The sequence below is a fragment of the Moschus berezovskii genome, chromosome 11, assembly GCF_049115385.1.
Source record: "Moschus berezovskii isolate FMDL1 chromosome 11, NW_MosBer_1.0, whole genome shotgun sequence".
NCBI classification, from domain to species: Eukaryota; Metazoa; Chordata; class Mammalia; order Artiodactyla; family Moschidae; genus Moschus; species Moschus berezovskii.
The window spans coordinates 32577483-32593687 of NC_142470.1; the positions used below are offsets into that span (position 1 = coordinate 32577483).

The 16205-nt window shown below is 44.8% G+C and overlaps 1 protein-coding gene across 1 annotated transcript in view; it reads right to left on the reverse strand.

Moving 5' to 3' along the window:
* ADCY3 (adenylate cyclase 3) overlaps positions 1-16205 on the reverse strand; it is an 83955-nt gene that overhangs the window by 31250 nt on the left and 36500 nt on the right. The window contains exon 2 of the mRNA XM_055399636.2: positions 14393-14542. Within this exon, the coding sequence (XP_055255611.2) occupies positions 14393-14542 (150 nt within the window). The remainder of the gene's footprint in view (positions 1-14392; positions 14543-16205) is intronic.

Consider the following 16205-nt stretch of genomic DNA (forward strand, 5'->3'; position numbering starts at 1 on the left):
TGGCACAATAAATTGCTTAAAAAAAAAACAAAGCACAACTACCCCTATTACTAAACAAAACTTCATCCTTCCAGCCAGAGAAAGGTGGGGACACACCTCAACCCTGACCACGCTGGATGCAGACTCTATGCCGGTGTGCAAAGGAAAACACTGCTGGGCTATGTGGCCAGGGCTCACGACCTTCCAGGGCCTGGCAGGGACCCAGCTCAGCGGCCACACAGCCCAGACAGGGGGCTGCCCACCAGCACCACGGGCAGTGCCACCAGTGCCCATTCCCCTGTCCCCCCACTGGCAGGAGCCCTTCACTGCCTTAGAACAACCTTTCCTCTGAGGGCTCCTTACTTGCATCATCTAACATGCATTTATTTTGTCAAATCCTGGAATGTTAGAATGAAGACCATGCTGTGAAACCCAAGTTGTGAGAGCTGGAATGGAGAGACGCACTAATTCTTACTTCATGCCATTAGAAGGGAAATTCACCTTCCGGCTTTTCTCAAACCAAGAAGCCTTCAAGGCTAAACTAAAAACACACTCGCGAGTGGTTCTGTGAAGCAGTTAAGGCAGCAGGGATCTCCAGAGGCTGATATCAGGGGGTTTCCTCTGTGGTTCCCGTCAAGTAAGTGATGGGCTTGCCCCACCTACATCAGCTGCTTATATAACAAGACGTCATCATGTAAAGAGGGATAGGCAGAGCTGCAGCGGACAGCAGGGTGCATCCTCCTCCTCCGTCCCCATCCCCCACTGGCTCCCAGGAGGCAGGTCCCCAGTCCCAACCTCACTGTTGCCAGGACAACTGCAGGCACTTTGAGGGCTGACACTGGAAGCCAACCCCTAGGCTGGGAGGCAGCGAGCTTCTCACCTTTCTGTCACTCTCATTCCCCTCTCCCCACCAACCGAGGCTGAGATCACTCTGGGCCTTATTCTCACAGCTAAAGGTCTTGAAGGGAACAGGGAGACCGGCTTGGGCAGAGACATTCAGAAAAAGACAGGAGATGGAGCTTTTGAAATGGTTTAATTCTGAGTCCCAAGCCTCTCTTACTTGAGAAGTCTGACTCTCATGGTAAATGGGTAAGGCTCCCCTTGGAGACGTGCTCAAGGACAGGAGGTCACCCACCCCGGCAAAGACTCCTGCACGAAGAAGAAAGGCCATCCCTGGTCACAGGTGACCTGGGCTTCGGGCTGAGGTAGGAGGAGAGGCAGAAAGAAGCAACTGTTGTCTGCACATCCCACTAGGAGCTGAATGGGACCCCCCCCCCCCAGTGCCCACCCACACTGAATTCCCCAGGACACCACGGAGGAAGGAGATCTGGCCCTGGCCCTCACTGGGGATGGGTGATGATGACTGCTTTTCTGACCCTGGGCTCCCCTGCAGCTTCCTCCTCCAGGAGCGAGGAGACCAAGGGAAGTTCTCCTCCCCCAGTGAGGACCTACCTGGTTGGCTTCCTAACTGAACGTGATCTGGAGGGAAGTGCAGGCCTGCCTAGCCATGTCCACATCCTCTCTCCGCCCTCCCCCACAGGCACCTCCAACCACTCCCCATCCCTGGGAAGTGATTCTGAGGGTGTGATTTCGAAAGGTTCATAATTCTGCAGTCCATACTTGGTGACAGGTGTGCTGGGTGGATTTCCTGGATGCCTGCAGTTGCCAGGTGGCAGCTGGGGCGCTTAGCAACCCTCAAGGTCCCCAACTAAACCCTGCAGCTATGGTCACATGAGAATAAAGAAAAACAACTCCAACCTGTGGTCCCACCGGATGGCCTAAAGTGTCAGATATGTGCTCAGCAATACAACGAGAGGCCCTTGCCTGCCAGGGCTATGCTCGCTCTTAGAGCCTCAAACCCATGAGGCCCCACTCTCCCGGCAGAGGAAGAGACAAGCCGAGTCACTGGAATCCAAGACCCCGTCCCATCTCCTCATCACCCACCTTTGTCTCAACACAGCCTTTTTCACCTCAACAAAAAGGAAAAAGAAAAAAATCCCAGTAAACTTGAAAGCCTGTTCTAGCCAAGAGCCCAATTTAAAAATTGTGGGTTTTTTAAAATTATTTTTTAAAAGAAACCTCTGGATTAAGGGAAGTTTTTCTCTACTTCTCTGTATCTTCAAAATGTATCCAACAACAATAATATTAGTGGTAAACAGTTCAGGGTCTACTATTTCTGTTCAGTTCAGTTGCTCAGTCATGTCGACTCTTTGTGACCCCATGGACTTCAGCATGCCAGGTTTCCCTGTCCATCACCAACTCCCGGAGCCTACTCAAACTCATGTTCATCACCTCGGTGATGCCATCCAACCATCTCACCCTCTGTCGTCCCCTTCTTCTCCTGCCCTCAATCTTTCCCAGCATCAGAATCTTTTCCAGTGAATTGATTCTTCACATCAGGTGGCCGAAGTATTGGAGGTTCAGCTTCAGCATCAGTCCTTCCAATGAATATTCAGGACTGATTTCCTTTAGGATGGACTGGTTGGATCTCCTTGTAGTCCAAGGGACTCTCAAGAGTCTTCTCCAACACCACAGTTCAAAAGCACCAATTCTTTGGCACTTAGCTTTCTTTATAGTCCAACTCTCACATCCATACATGACTACTGGAAAAACCACAGCTTTGGCTAGATGGACCTTTGTTGGTAAAGTAATGTCTCTGCTTTTTAATATGCTGTCTAGGTTGGTCATAGCTTTTCTTCCAAGGAGCAAGTGTCTTTTAATTTCATGGCTTAGCACTGTGCTAAATAAACCCTTTACATTTAGCTTCCATAATAAGCATATGAGACAGCAAAAACTTGAATATCTCATTCTAAACTGCTACATCTTAGAATAAACTGTGACTTTTATAAGGGTTAACACTTGAAAACACAGAAGGAGGAAGAAAGACTTGAAGAAATATGCCTCTATCAGTATTTTTTGTTTGCACTTGTCAGTTTTGATCAAATATTGTACAATGTATACTGAAAAAGAAAAGAAACTCTTCCAACCTGTGTTCACCTGGCTTTGACTTGACTCAAATAAGAAAACAGTGAGCAACAGCTCACAGGATGCTACCACTGCCTTGGGGCCTGTTCCCTGCAGCTGGGGTTTCCAAACAGACATCTGTGCGGGGAGCTGCAGGAGTTCCAAAACAAAGAAGTCTTTTCTAGATAAGGAAAACTTAAGTGCCTAAGTCCATTCTCATGCATTGCTGAGAGGAGCGTAAATTGTTTGAACTTCTGTGAGACAATTTGGTAATATTTATCAACATTAAATATGTCAGTATGTCAGCAAATTTGGAAAACTTAGCAGTGGCCACAGGACTGGAAAAGGTCAGTTTTCGTTCCAATCCCAAAGAAGGGCAATGCCAGAGAATGTTCAAACTACTGCACAACTGCATTCATTTCACATGCTAAGAGGATAATGCTCAAAATCCTTCACATCAGGCTTCAGCAGTACAAGAACTTCCAGATGTACAAGCTGGATTTTATTTTATTTATTTATTTTTAAAGTATAAAGAAATAGATGAAATGCATTTTATCTCTTACATCTTCTGCATTGGCAGTTGTATTCTTTTTTATTTTTATTTTTTTAAAAAGGCAGAGGAACCAGAGATCAAATCGCCAACATCCCTTGAATGATACAGAGAAAGCAAGGGAATGCCAGAAAAATATCTACTTCTGCTTCACCAACTACGTTAAAGACTTTGACTGTGTGGATCACAACAAACACTGAAAAATTCTTCAAGAGATGGGAATACCAGACCACCTTATCTGTCTCCTAAGAAACCTGTATGTGGGTCAAGAAGCAACAGTTAGAACTGGACATGGAATAATAGACTGGTTCAAAATTGGGAAAGGAGTACATCAAGGCTGTATATTGTCACTCTGCTTATTTAATTTATATACAGAGTACATCAATGTGAAATGCTAGGCTGCATGAATCACAAGCTGGAATCAAGATGGCTGGGAGAAATATCAACAACCTCAGATATGCAGATGATACCACTCTAACGGCAGAAAGTGAAGAGGAAGTAAAGAGCCTCTTGATGAAAGTGAAAGGAGAGTGAAAAAGTTTATTTAAAACTCAACATTCAAAAAACTAAGATCCTCACATCCTGTCCTATCACTTAACGGCAAATAGAAAAGTGAAAAGTGGTAACAGTGATAGATTTTATTTTCTTGCTCTCCAAAATCACTGTGGACGGTGACTGCAACCATGAAATTAAAAGATGCTTACTCCTTGGAAGAAAAGCTTTGACAAACCTAGACAGCATATTAAAAAGCAGAGATATCACTTTGCCAACAGAGGTCCATCTAGTCAACGTTATGTTTTTCCAGTAATCATGTTCAGATGTGAGAGCTGCATCATAAAGAAGGCTGAGCACCTAAGAATTGATTCTTTCAAATTGTGGTGCTGGAGAACATTCTTGAGAGTCCCTTGGACTGCAAGGAGATCAAACCAGTCAATCCTAAAGAAAAGTCTTGAATATTCACTGGAAGGCCTGAGGCTGAAGCTCCAATCTTTTGGCTACCTGATGGGAAGAGTCAACCAGATGCTGGTGCTGGGAAACACTGAGAGCAGGAGAAGGGGGTGACAAGATGAGATGCTTGGATAGCATCACTGACTCAATGGACATGAGTTTGAGCAAGTTCCGGGAGATACCGAAGGGAACAGGGAAGCCTGGTGTGCTGCAGTCCATAGGGTCGCAAAGAATTGGACAGGACTTTGTAAATGAACAACAACAACAAATCAACATTAAAAATGCACGTGCCATGTTATATAACCCAGCGATTCCACTTGTATCTATTCCCCAAAGGCTTGGAAAGCTGAGACTCAAAGAGATACTTACACACCAACAGTGCATGGAGGCGTCATTCACAAGAGCTGAAAGATAGATCCCATCAACAGATGAACGGGTAAACAAAATGTGTTACATATGTATACTGGAATATTATTCAACCTTAAAAAGGAATGAGATTCTGATACATGCTACAACATGGATGAATCCTGAAGACATTATTCTAAGTGAAATGAACTAGTTACCAAACGACAAATGTTGTAGGATTCTATTTATATGAGAGGGCTTCACAGTGGCTCAGTGGTAAAGAAACTAACTGCAATGCAGAAGATGTGGGTTCAATCCCTGGGTTGGGAAGATCCCCTGGAGAAGGAAATGGCAACTCATTCCAGTATTCTTGCCTGGGAAATCCCATGGACAGAGGAGCCTGGTGGGTTGCAGTCCACGGTGTCACAAAAGAGTCAGACATGACTTAGTGACTAAATAACAACAATGTATATGAGGTACCTGGAACAGTCAAATTCATAAAGACAGAAAGTAGAATGGTGATTTCCAGGGGCCAGGGAAGGGGAGGATGAAAATTTAACATTTAATGGGTATAGAATTTCTGTGTGGAATAATGAAAAAGCTCTAGAGACAAAAAGTGGTGATGGCTATACAACACTGAGAATGTGCTTAATGTCACTGAACTATAAACTTCAAAATGTTTAAGATGGTAAATTCTACCTTATGTATATTTTATCACAGTAAATATACATATATATATACACATATATACATGTTCACACATATATGTATACATAAATAATTTTTAAAATGCACTGATCAAGCAATTCCACTTCTAGGTTTTTAGTTTTCAAATATATTTATACATATATAATATGGTATTCCTATAAAGATATCTATTATAGTAACGTTTGCAGTAGCATAGAACTGGAAATAACCTAAATGTCTTCTTAAAGGAGCCCTTTTAAATAAATGATGTTACCTCTACACAATGGAATTAACACAGTCACAAAAAGCATGCTGCTGCTGCTGCTGCTAAATCGCTTCAGTCGTGTCTGACTCTGTGCAACCCCATAGACGGCAGCCCACCAGGCTCCCCCGTCCCTGGGATTCTCCAGGCAAGAACACTGGAGTGGGTTGCCATTTCCTTCTCCAATGCATGAAAGTGAAAAGTGAAAGTGAAGTCGCTCAGTCGTGTCCGACTCTTAGCGATCCCATGGACTGCAGCCCACCAGGCTCTTCCATCCATGGGATTTTCCAGGCAAGAGTACTGGAGTGGGGTGCCATTGCCTTCTTCACAAAAAGCATGAGGCAATGCAATATGGACTTGGAACCCTTTCTAAGGGACTGGGTGAATAGAGAGTGCAGAAGTGTGAACATACCATTTGTGTGTGAAAAGTCTATACAGGCACACCTCGGAGATATTGTGGGTTCAGTTCTAGAACACTGCAATAACGTGAATATTGCCATAAAGTGAGTACATTGAGTTTTTGGTTTCTCGGTGCATATAAAAGTAATGTTCACACTATACTGGAGTCTATTAAGTGTACAACAGCATATCAAAAAAAAATACTTCATTGCTAAAAGTTTCTAACCGTCACCTGACCCTTCAGCAAGTCATGATCTTTTTGCTGGTGAGGGCCTTACCTTGATGTTGATGGCTGCTAACTGATCAGGGTAGTAGCTGCTGAAGGGTGGGGTGCTGGGTGACAGAGGCAATTTCTTAAAATAAGACAATGGAGTCTACAGCATCAGTTGACTCTTTCATAAATGGTTTCTCCATAACATGTAATGCTGTTTGACAGCAATTTACCCATAGTAAAACTTTCAGAACTGGAGTCAATCCTCTCAAACTGGGCTTCTGTTTTATCAACTAAATTTATGTAATATTCTATTAATAAAGTCTTTGATGTCATTCAACAATCTTCACAGCATCTTCACCAGGAGTAGAATCTATCAAGAAACCATCTTCTTTGCTCATTCATAAGAAGCCATACTTCATCCATTAGTTTCATCAGTAATCAGTCATATCTTCAGCCTCCAGTTCTAATTCTGTCTCTCCTGTTATTTCTACCATGACTGCATTATTTCCTCCACTGAAGTCTTGAACCCCTCAGCTATTCATGACGGTCAGAAACAGCTTCTGTTAATGTTGATATCTTGACTTCTTCCCATGACTCACAAATGTTCATAATGGCATCTAAACTAGGGAATCCTTTCCAGAAAGTTTTCAGTTTACTTTGCCCAGATCTATCAGAGGGATCACTCCCTATGGCAGCTACAGCCTTACAAAATATATTTCTTAAATAATGAGTCCTGTAAGTTGAAATTATTATTTGATCCATGGGCAGAAGAATGGATGTTATGTGGGTAGGTATGAAAAAAACATTAATCTTGTACTTCTTCATCAGAGCTCTTGGGTGACCAGGTGCATTGTTAATGGGCAGTAATATTTTAAAAGGCATCCTTTTTTCTAAGCATTAGGTCTAGATGGTGGACTTCAAATATTCAGTAAAAATATGCTGTAAACAGATGTGCTGCCATCCAGGCTTTGTTGTTCCATTTATAGAGCACAGGGAGAGGTGATGTAGCATAATTCTTAAGGGTCCTAGGATGTTCAGAATGGTAAATAAGCATTGGTTTCAACTCCCAAGTCACCAACTGCATTAGCCCCTATCAAGAGACGCAGCTCATTCTGTGATGTTTTGGAGTCAGGCACTGACTTCTCCTCTCTAGCTATGAAAGTCCTAGATGACATCTTCTTTTTTTTTTTTTTTGCTCTTTTTTTTTAAATTTTTATTTTTATTGGAGACTAATTATTTTACAATATTATATTGGTTGGTTTTGCCATACATTGACATGAATCTGCCCCGGGTGTACATAAGTTCCCCTTCCCGAACCCCCCTCCCACCTCTCTCCTCCCCTTATCCTCCCTCTGGGTCATCTCCGCACATCAGCCCCAAGCATCCTGTAACATGCATCGACCCTGAACTGGCGATTCGTTTCACATATGATAATATACATGTTTCAATGCCATTCTCCCAAACCATCCCACCCTCACCCTCTCCCATGGAGTCCCAAAGACTGTTCTATATATCTGTGTCTCTTTTGCTGTAGATGACATCTTCTTCTAATATAAGGCTATTTCATCTACATTGAAAACCTATAGTTTAGTGTAGCCACCTTCACTAATGATCTTAGCTAGAACTTCCGGATAACTTGCTGAAGTTTCTACATCAGCACTTGCCGCTTCACCTTCCATTTTTATGTTATGGAGATGGCCTCTTCCTTAGACCTCAGAAACCAACCTCTGCTGGCTTCAAACTTTTCTTCTGCAGCTTCCTCACCTCTCTCAGCCTTCACAGAACTGTTGAGAGTGAGGGCCTTGCTCTGGATTAGGGTTTGGCTTCAGGGAAGGTTGTGGCTGGTTTCATCTTCTATCCATATCATCAAAACTGTCTGTATCAGCGATAAGGCTGTTCTGCTTTCTCAGGAACTTTTCCTTTGCATTCACAACTTGGCTAACTAGTGCAGGAGGCCCAGGTCCTGGCCTGTCTTGGCTTCTGACATGCCTTCCTCACTAAGCTTAATCATTTCTAGCTTTTGATTTAAAGTGAAAGTCATGTGAGTTTTCCTTTCACTTGAACACTCAGAGGCCACTGTAGGGGTACTGATTGGCCTAATTTCAATATTGTTGAGTCTCAGAAAATAAGAAGGTCCGAGGAGAGGGAGAGAGATAGGGGAATGGCCAGTCAGTGGAACAGTCGGAATAAATATTCTTTATTAAATTTGCCATATCAGATGGGCACAGTTCATGGTCCCCCCCAAATAAATACAATAGTGAAAGCAAAAACCCATGATCATAGATCACTACAGCAAATATAAAATTAATGAAAAAGTTTGAAATATTTTGAGAGTTACCAAAATATGACCCAGACACATGAAATGAGCAAATGCTACTGGGGGAAAAAAGTGGTGCTGACAGACTTGCTTGGTGCAGGGTTGCCACAATCTTTCTTCTCCTTTCTTTTTGTGGGAAAAAGAAAGCTTGTGGGATCTTAGTTCCCCAACCAGGGATTGAACCTGGGCCCTCTGGTCTGGAAAAGACCCTGATGCTGGGAAGGACTGAAGGAAGGAGGAGAAGGGAGCAACAGAGGATGAGATGGTTGGATGACATCACCAACTCAATGGACATGAATTTGAGCAAACTCCAGGAGAAGTGAAGGACAGAGAAGCCTATTGCAGTCCATGGGTTGCAAAGAATAGAACATGACTGAGCAACTGAACAGTAACACTTCAATAAACAAATAATAACAGGAGCAGCAGTGTGTCTTACGGCTGGCATTACAATGGAAGCCCAAGGACAAGGGAAAGACTCCCTCAAAGGGCAGAAAGTAAGAATCTGCCAATCTAAAATTCTTTATCTGATTAAAAAGTGGCTTTCAAAATTGAAATCAAAATAAACTCTTCAAGCAATCAAAAATGGGGGAGAATTTAGTGCCAACAACCTACATGAAAAGCAGTATTACAAGGAATTCCTCAAGAAGGTGGAAGCACGGCAATGAAGAAGTGGAGTATAACCGAGGGTAAAATATGGGCAAACATAGGTCATGACAATTAACTGTAAAAAAACGATAATTGTGTAAGACTGTTTTGTGGGGTTTAAAATATATGTTGAATTAAAATACATTACAATCGAATCACTATGTTGTACACCTGAATCTAAGAAAATATTGTAAATCAACCACATCCCAGTTTTTTAAAAACCTGAAATAAATAAATAATAATATACATTACAGTGACTAGAAAATATGGGGGAGGGGGAATTAAGTGTTGTGAGGTCTTTGCATTGTGACCAAAGAGGCAAAAATACTTTGGGGTAGATGCAAATGAGTCATAATTGACATTCATTGATCTTATTTCATTTTTGAAAGGCATTTTGATACATACACGTGCTAGGTCAAAAATCAAGTTCCAACAAATTTCAAAGGGCTAAAATCATACAGTTCAGTTCAGTCCCTAGTCGTGTCTGACTCGCACATGAACCGCAGCATGCCAGGCCTCCCTGCCCATCACCAACTGCAGGAGTCTACCCAAACCCATGTCCATTGAGTCAGTGATGCCATCCAACCATTTCATCCTCTGTCGTCCCCTTCTACTCCTGCCCTCAGTCTTTCCCAGCATCAGGGTCTGTTCAAATGAGTCAGCTCTTTGCATCAGGTGGCCAAAGTCACACAGAGCATGTTCTTTGACCGCAGTCAAATTAACCTAAAAATCAACAATAAAATGATAACTTTTAGGAACTTCCCTGGGAGTACAATGGTTAAAACTCTGTATTCCCAATGCAGGGGGCATCAGTTTGGTCCCTGGTTGGGGAATTAAGATCCCTCAGGCCACATGGTGTGGCAAAAAAAAATAATAATAATAACTTTTAAACAGTCCCCAGATATTTATTTGGAAATTAATTAATGTACTCCTAATGGCTTAAAAATCCCATGGATGGAGGAGCCTGGTAGGCTGCAGTCCGTGGGGTCGCTAAGGGTAGGACACGACTGAGCAACTTCACTTTTCACTTTCACACATTGGAGAAGGAAATGGCAACCCACTCCAGTGTTCTTGCCTGGAGAATCCCAGGGATGGGGGAGCCTAGTGGGCTTCTGTCTATGGGGTCACACAGAGTCGGACACGACTAAAGTGACTTAGCAGCAGCAGCAATGGCTTAAAGCTCAACATTCAGAAAACTAAGATCATGGCATCCAGTCCCATCACTTCATGGCAAATAGATGGGGAAACAGTGGAAACAATGGCTGACTTTATTTTTCTGGGCTCCAAAATCACTGCAGATGGTGATTGCAGCCATGAAATTAAAAGATGCTTACTCCTTGGAAGGAAAGTTATGACCAACCTAGACAGCATATTAAAAAGCAGAGACACTACTTTGCCAACAAAGGTCTGTCTAGTCAAGGCTATGGTTTTTCCCGTGGTCATGTATGGATATGAGAGTTGGACTATAAAGAAAGCTGAGCACTGAAGAATTGATGCTTTTGAACTGTGGTGTTGGAGAAGACTCTTGAGAGTCCCCTGGACTGCAAGAAGATCCAACCAGTTCATCCTAATGGAGAGCAGTCCTGGGTGTTCACTGGAAGGACTGATGTTGAAGCTGAAACTCCAATACTTTGACCACCTGATGTGAAGAGCTGACTCATTGGAAAGGACCCTGATGGTGGGAAAGATTGAGGGCAGGAGGAGAAGGGGATGACAAGAGGATGAGATGGTTGGATGGCATCACCGACTCAATGGACACGGGTTTGGGTGGACTCCGGGAGTTGGTGATGGACAGGGAGGCCTGGTGTGCTGTGGTTCATGGGGTCACAAAGAGTCAGACATGACTGAGTTACTGAACTGACTGAAACAGTTCATGTATCAAAAGCACATCAATGGATTTAGAAAATACGAATTTTAGAATTTAGAAAACTGAGCTAATTGACAACAGAAATATGACATATTGAAACTTGTGGGATAAAGCTAAAGCAACATAACGAGGGAAATCTATAGCAAAAGTACATGTTTCAGAAAAGAAATGCTGAAAATTAGCTATATAAGTTCCATTTCAAGAAGATAAAAAATAACACCAAATTAATCCCAAAGAAAATAGAAGAAAATGACAAAGTTAGAAGTATATATTAATGAATTATAGAAATGTACAAAAACCCAAAAAGGTGTTTCATTGAAAAGGCTAAAACGTGAATTAACCTTAGTAAAACAGATTAAGAAAAAATTTAAAAATAGAAGGCACAAATTACCAATATCAGTAATGAAAAAAGAAACACAAATCCCATAGGCAATGACACATAGAGATAAAATACAATACACGTAGAGCAACAATTTGAAAACTTAGATGAAATGGATAAGTTCTTGAAAATACAAAAACTTTCCAAAACCCACGCAAAAGGAAATGTAGACCCTTACTTTTTAGAGGAATCAATCTACTCATAAAGAAAAACTCCAGACCCAATAGGGCTTCACAAGTGAATTCTTCTAAACATTAAAAGAGTAACCTAAAAGAGGGAACATTTCTCCAGTTAATAAGTTGGCATAACCATTATACCCAAACCTGTCAAGGACACATAAAGAAAGTTTAAATGGAAAGCAGGTCTCATGTACATAGTCACAAAAGTCCTAAAGAAAAACACGAGCAAATGTTAACTCACAGCTAGCAGAACGCCAGTGCTTTTCTCATCCTCAAAGGGATTGACACAGATTATTCCATTTTACCCGCAAATGTATTATCATCTGTACTTCACATATAGGGAAACTGAGGCCCAAAGAGGGGAAAGAACTAGCCCAAGGGCACACTCAGACTAAAGTCCACTTGATGGACATTTACAGGCACCTGCTGCACCCCAGCAAGGCCTGGGGGAGTGTCCCTCCTCTCCCTTCACCTCCCTGGACCTCTCATTCCAGGGCCAGTGTCTGCCCTGCTGCTGCCACACGGCCTGGGCAGATAGCCAGATACCCTCTGGCTACTCCATAGTGTCCAGGAGGCCTGGAGCAGACAGGGGTGGTTCTCGCTACCAGGCCCCAGGCTCCCTGCACTGACCCTGCCAGGAGCGAGCATACGGCCCGGGAATTAGAAAGCAGGCCTAGTGGCCTGATCATCACCACTCCCAGCTTTCCAAGTTACAAAGCACTTCTGTCCGTGTTTCTTATTTGACCCTCAGGGACCCCTCAGCAAGATGATGATCATCAACATCTCCACTTTGGAGTAGCAATACTCCCACTTTAAAGATGAGGAAAGTGAGGCTCTACAGGGTGGATAACTTGTCCAAATCATCCACACATAGAATAACAGACCCAGGGTGAGACGCAGGGCCTTTCTCACCACCCCAGAAGGCCCCCACCAAGCACCGTGGAACGTGATTGAAGATGTCCTGGATTATACACTATGAGACTGACAAGATCAACACAGATGAACACAGATCAACACACATTATACATGCACAGACTATATAAAAAAGAACCCTCCAGTCTAGCTGAGTGGTGACATACACATTTTTTTTTGAAATGTAGAGAACACAGAGGGATGCCTCCACAGTATGAGAGGTCAAATGCAAACAAGAACCAAGACAGTATAGAAGGCAGAAATTAAAGAATGCCTTTGAAGGGGCTCAATAAAGCCAGTAAAGCAGGATTCTTTAAATGCGTTCCAGCTGCAGCAGCTCCTTGGTAACGACAGGACACAGGGCCGAGGAGAAGGGGACAGGTGTGATGGTCCCTTGTCACCATGGAAGTCAGGATGGTTCCCCTTCTAAAGCCTGTCTTCTGAAAGAGATGAGGCCAAGGCTCAGCTCAGAAGCTTCTAGACCTCATTGGTAAACAGAGAGAGAAGGAACGCCCCAGGACAGAGGAAGCCAGGACACACCAGCTAAATGAGTCAGTGTGTGCCTTCAAACAGCACTGTCTGGAGAATGTGAGGTTCACCAATAGAAACCCCCGAAACTACTGCCCTGCCCACCTGGGTGGCAGGGTCCATGAAAACAGCAGTTTCAGTGAACCTGCTGAGCCCAGAGCAAACAGCACCACCTGAACACAAAATGACATGGTTCCCAGGGCAGAGAGGCATATATTTTCAACCTACTGAGTTCGTTTATTCAGGGGAAGTCAACCTATGGAGAACAGGAAACTGGTGGATGAAATTTCTGAAGACCTTCAAAAAGCATCTGAGATGAATCCAGACCAAAAGCTATTTAAAAGACTGAGTCACATGAGAGCAGGGAGCTTCTGCGGTGGATGAGGCTGGAGTGAAGCCAGTAAACACAGCATGGGGACAGCAGGCACTTCTCTCAATGGAAAAATGTAAACAGTGGGGTCCCCAGGGGCTGGGCTGGTTTTACCGTGTTCACAAATGACTTAGCAGGAGAAGGAATGGGGAGCTTGCCCTGAGTGCAAAGGAAACAGTGCCCATGCGAGGAGGGATGAGGGGATGACAGACTTCACCCAAAAGGACCCCGAGGCCAGGGAATGTGTCTTCCACCCCCACCCCACTGCAGGGAGCCCTCAGCACACAGGAGGTGGGCAGCATGAATCTGCACAAGAGGGAGTGACAGAGGGATAAGAGTGATGCCTCCAAAGAAACTGTGGTGCTGGAGAAGACTCTTCAGAGTCCTATGGACTGCAAGGAGATCAAACCAGTCAATTCTAAAGGAAATCAATCCTCAATATTCATTGGAAGGACTGATGCCGAAGCTCTAATACTTTGGCCACCTGATGTGAAAAGCCAGCTCACTGAAAAAGACCCTGATGGTGGGAAAGACTGAAGGCAGGAGGAGAAGCGGGTGACAGAGGATGAGATGGTTGGATCGTATCACCGACTCAGTGGACTTGAGTTTGAGGAAACTCCAGGAGACAGTGAAGGACAGGAAAGCCTGGTGTGCTGTAGTCCATGGGGTCGCAAAGAGTCAGACACGACTGAGCAACTGAACAACAGCTCTAGTAAAAGAGAATTCAAACTCCAAGCCCCACTGAGCCCTTGAGACCCAGAAGTAACTGGGCTCACTCCCTTCCGACAGGCCCCAAACTGGGGTCCTAGGCTGGTACTGCCCCAAGACCTTCCCCAGAGAGCCTGACCTGCTGCTGACTCTGCTCCTCCAGGTTCATCTTCACCTCCAGAGACTGGCGGGCCTCCAGGAAGGCCTTGCGGTGCTTGCGGTCTGCCATGTAGTAGGACATGATGCCCACGACGATGGCGCACAGGTAGAGGAAGACGTTGGCCAGAATCTGCATGCCAAGGAGGAGGAGAGGAAAGCACAATGGTCAGGGCCCGCCTTCAGGAGAGGGAGGGGACCAAAATCCACCCCCAAGTTGCCCAGGGTCCAGGGAGGTGTCTGGCAGAGCCTCCGGCCTTGAGCGGGTATTCAGATCCCTGGAGTAGACCCTGCCCCTCGCCCACCATGGATGCCTGAAGCTATTCAAGGGTGTGGCTGCAGGCCTGGAAGGCTGGCGGGAGGACCACTGTTCTCCCATCCTCCTTTACATGGTAGCCAAGCCGGCCCATCCTGCCCACTGCGAGGCCTGAGTGGTCCCTCCGTTACTCATCCATTTACCCACTCACTCATTCAGCGACCACTTACCCTTACTTCATAGGTGCATAATAGCTGGGGAGGAAAGTGAACCAGATGACCAGGCGTGTATAATCCTAACAGCTACAGGTCATAGGGAAGGTCACAGGAGACCAGCAGAGGTCCTGGGCTGATTCCATTGTCACAATGCTACCTAACATGTGAATCACAGGTTACAGACCTCTAGGATTCACGTGCATCCTCTGAGCCAACTCACCTGCCACCTGGTGAGAGGGCGGCCAGCACCAACATCCAGGTCTCACAAGGAGCTAAAGCTACAGGAAGCAGCAGAAGGGGGTTGGGATCTAATGTCAGTCCAGTGAGCTCAGTGTACTGGCACCAAGGGCTTCTTTGGGCATCAAGAGGTTGTTTCCCCAGCCCTGGCACCCTGCAGGCTGCCTAGGTGTCCCTGGTCCCTATCTCCCAGAGGCTGCCAGAGGTAACTTTGACTGTTTACCTGACATCCAAACCACATTTCCGGGTGCTGGCCGCTGCCGGCTCCAATCTCTGACCCAACTTGTCCCCATCTGGGGCTGGACCAGGCTCAATTTCATACTGTTCATGGGGTTCACAAGGCAAGAATAATATTTTTTCCAGTAGTCATGTATGGGTATGAGAGCTGGACCATAAAGAAGGCTGACCACTGAAGAACTGATGCTTTCAAACTGTGGTTTAGAGAAGACTCTGTCCTCTGGACAGCAAGGAAATCAAACCAGTCAATCGTAAAGGAAATCAACCCTGAGTATTCATTGGAAGGGCTGATGCTAAAGGTGAAGTTCCAATACTCTGGCCACCTGGTGCAAAGAGCAAACTCGTTGGAAAAGACCCTGATGCTGGGAAAGACTGAAGGCAGGAGGAGAAGGGAGCAACAGAGAATGAGATGGTTGGATGGCATCACGAACTCTATGGACATGAGTCTGAACAAACTTCAGAAGATAGCGAAGGACAGAGAAGCCTGGCGTCCTGCAGTCCATAGGTTGCAAAGAGTCAGACACGACTTAGCAACTGAACAACAGCAAAGGTTCTAGTTCCTCCCACTTCTCTAAGACCACTGGCTGTGAATCTTCTCCAACAAGGCCTGTTTCCAGGTCTGGTGCCTCTTACTCCCCTGAGGCTGCCCCAGGTTCCCTTCCTTGATTCTCTGAGGGCCTGTCAGAGGTGGACAGACCTCTCCTCTCAAGGGTGTGGTCTTTGGAGCAGAAGGTGGAAATTGAGAGGTGGGAAGGGAGACAGAAGTTCTTAGTTCCTGGCCCTAGGGGAAGAAAAGATCAGTCCAGTGGAACATAATAAATTCTGAGGTAGGTGAAAAATGCAGGGAAGTC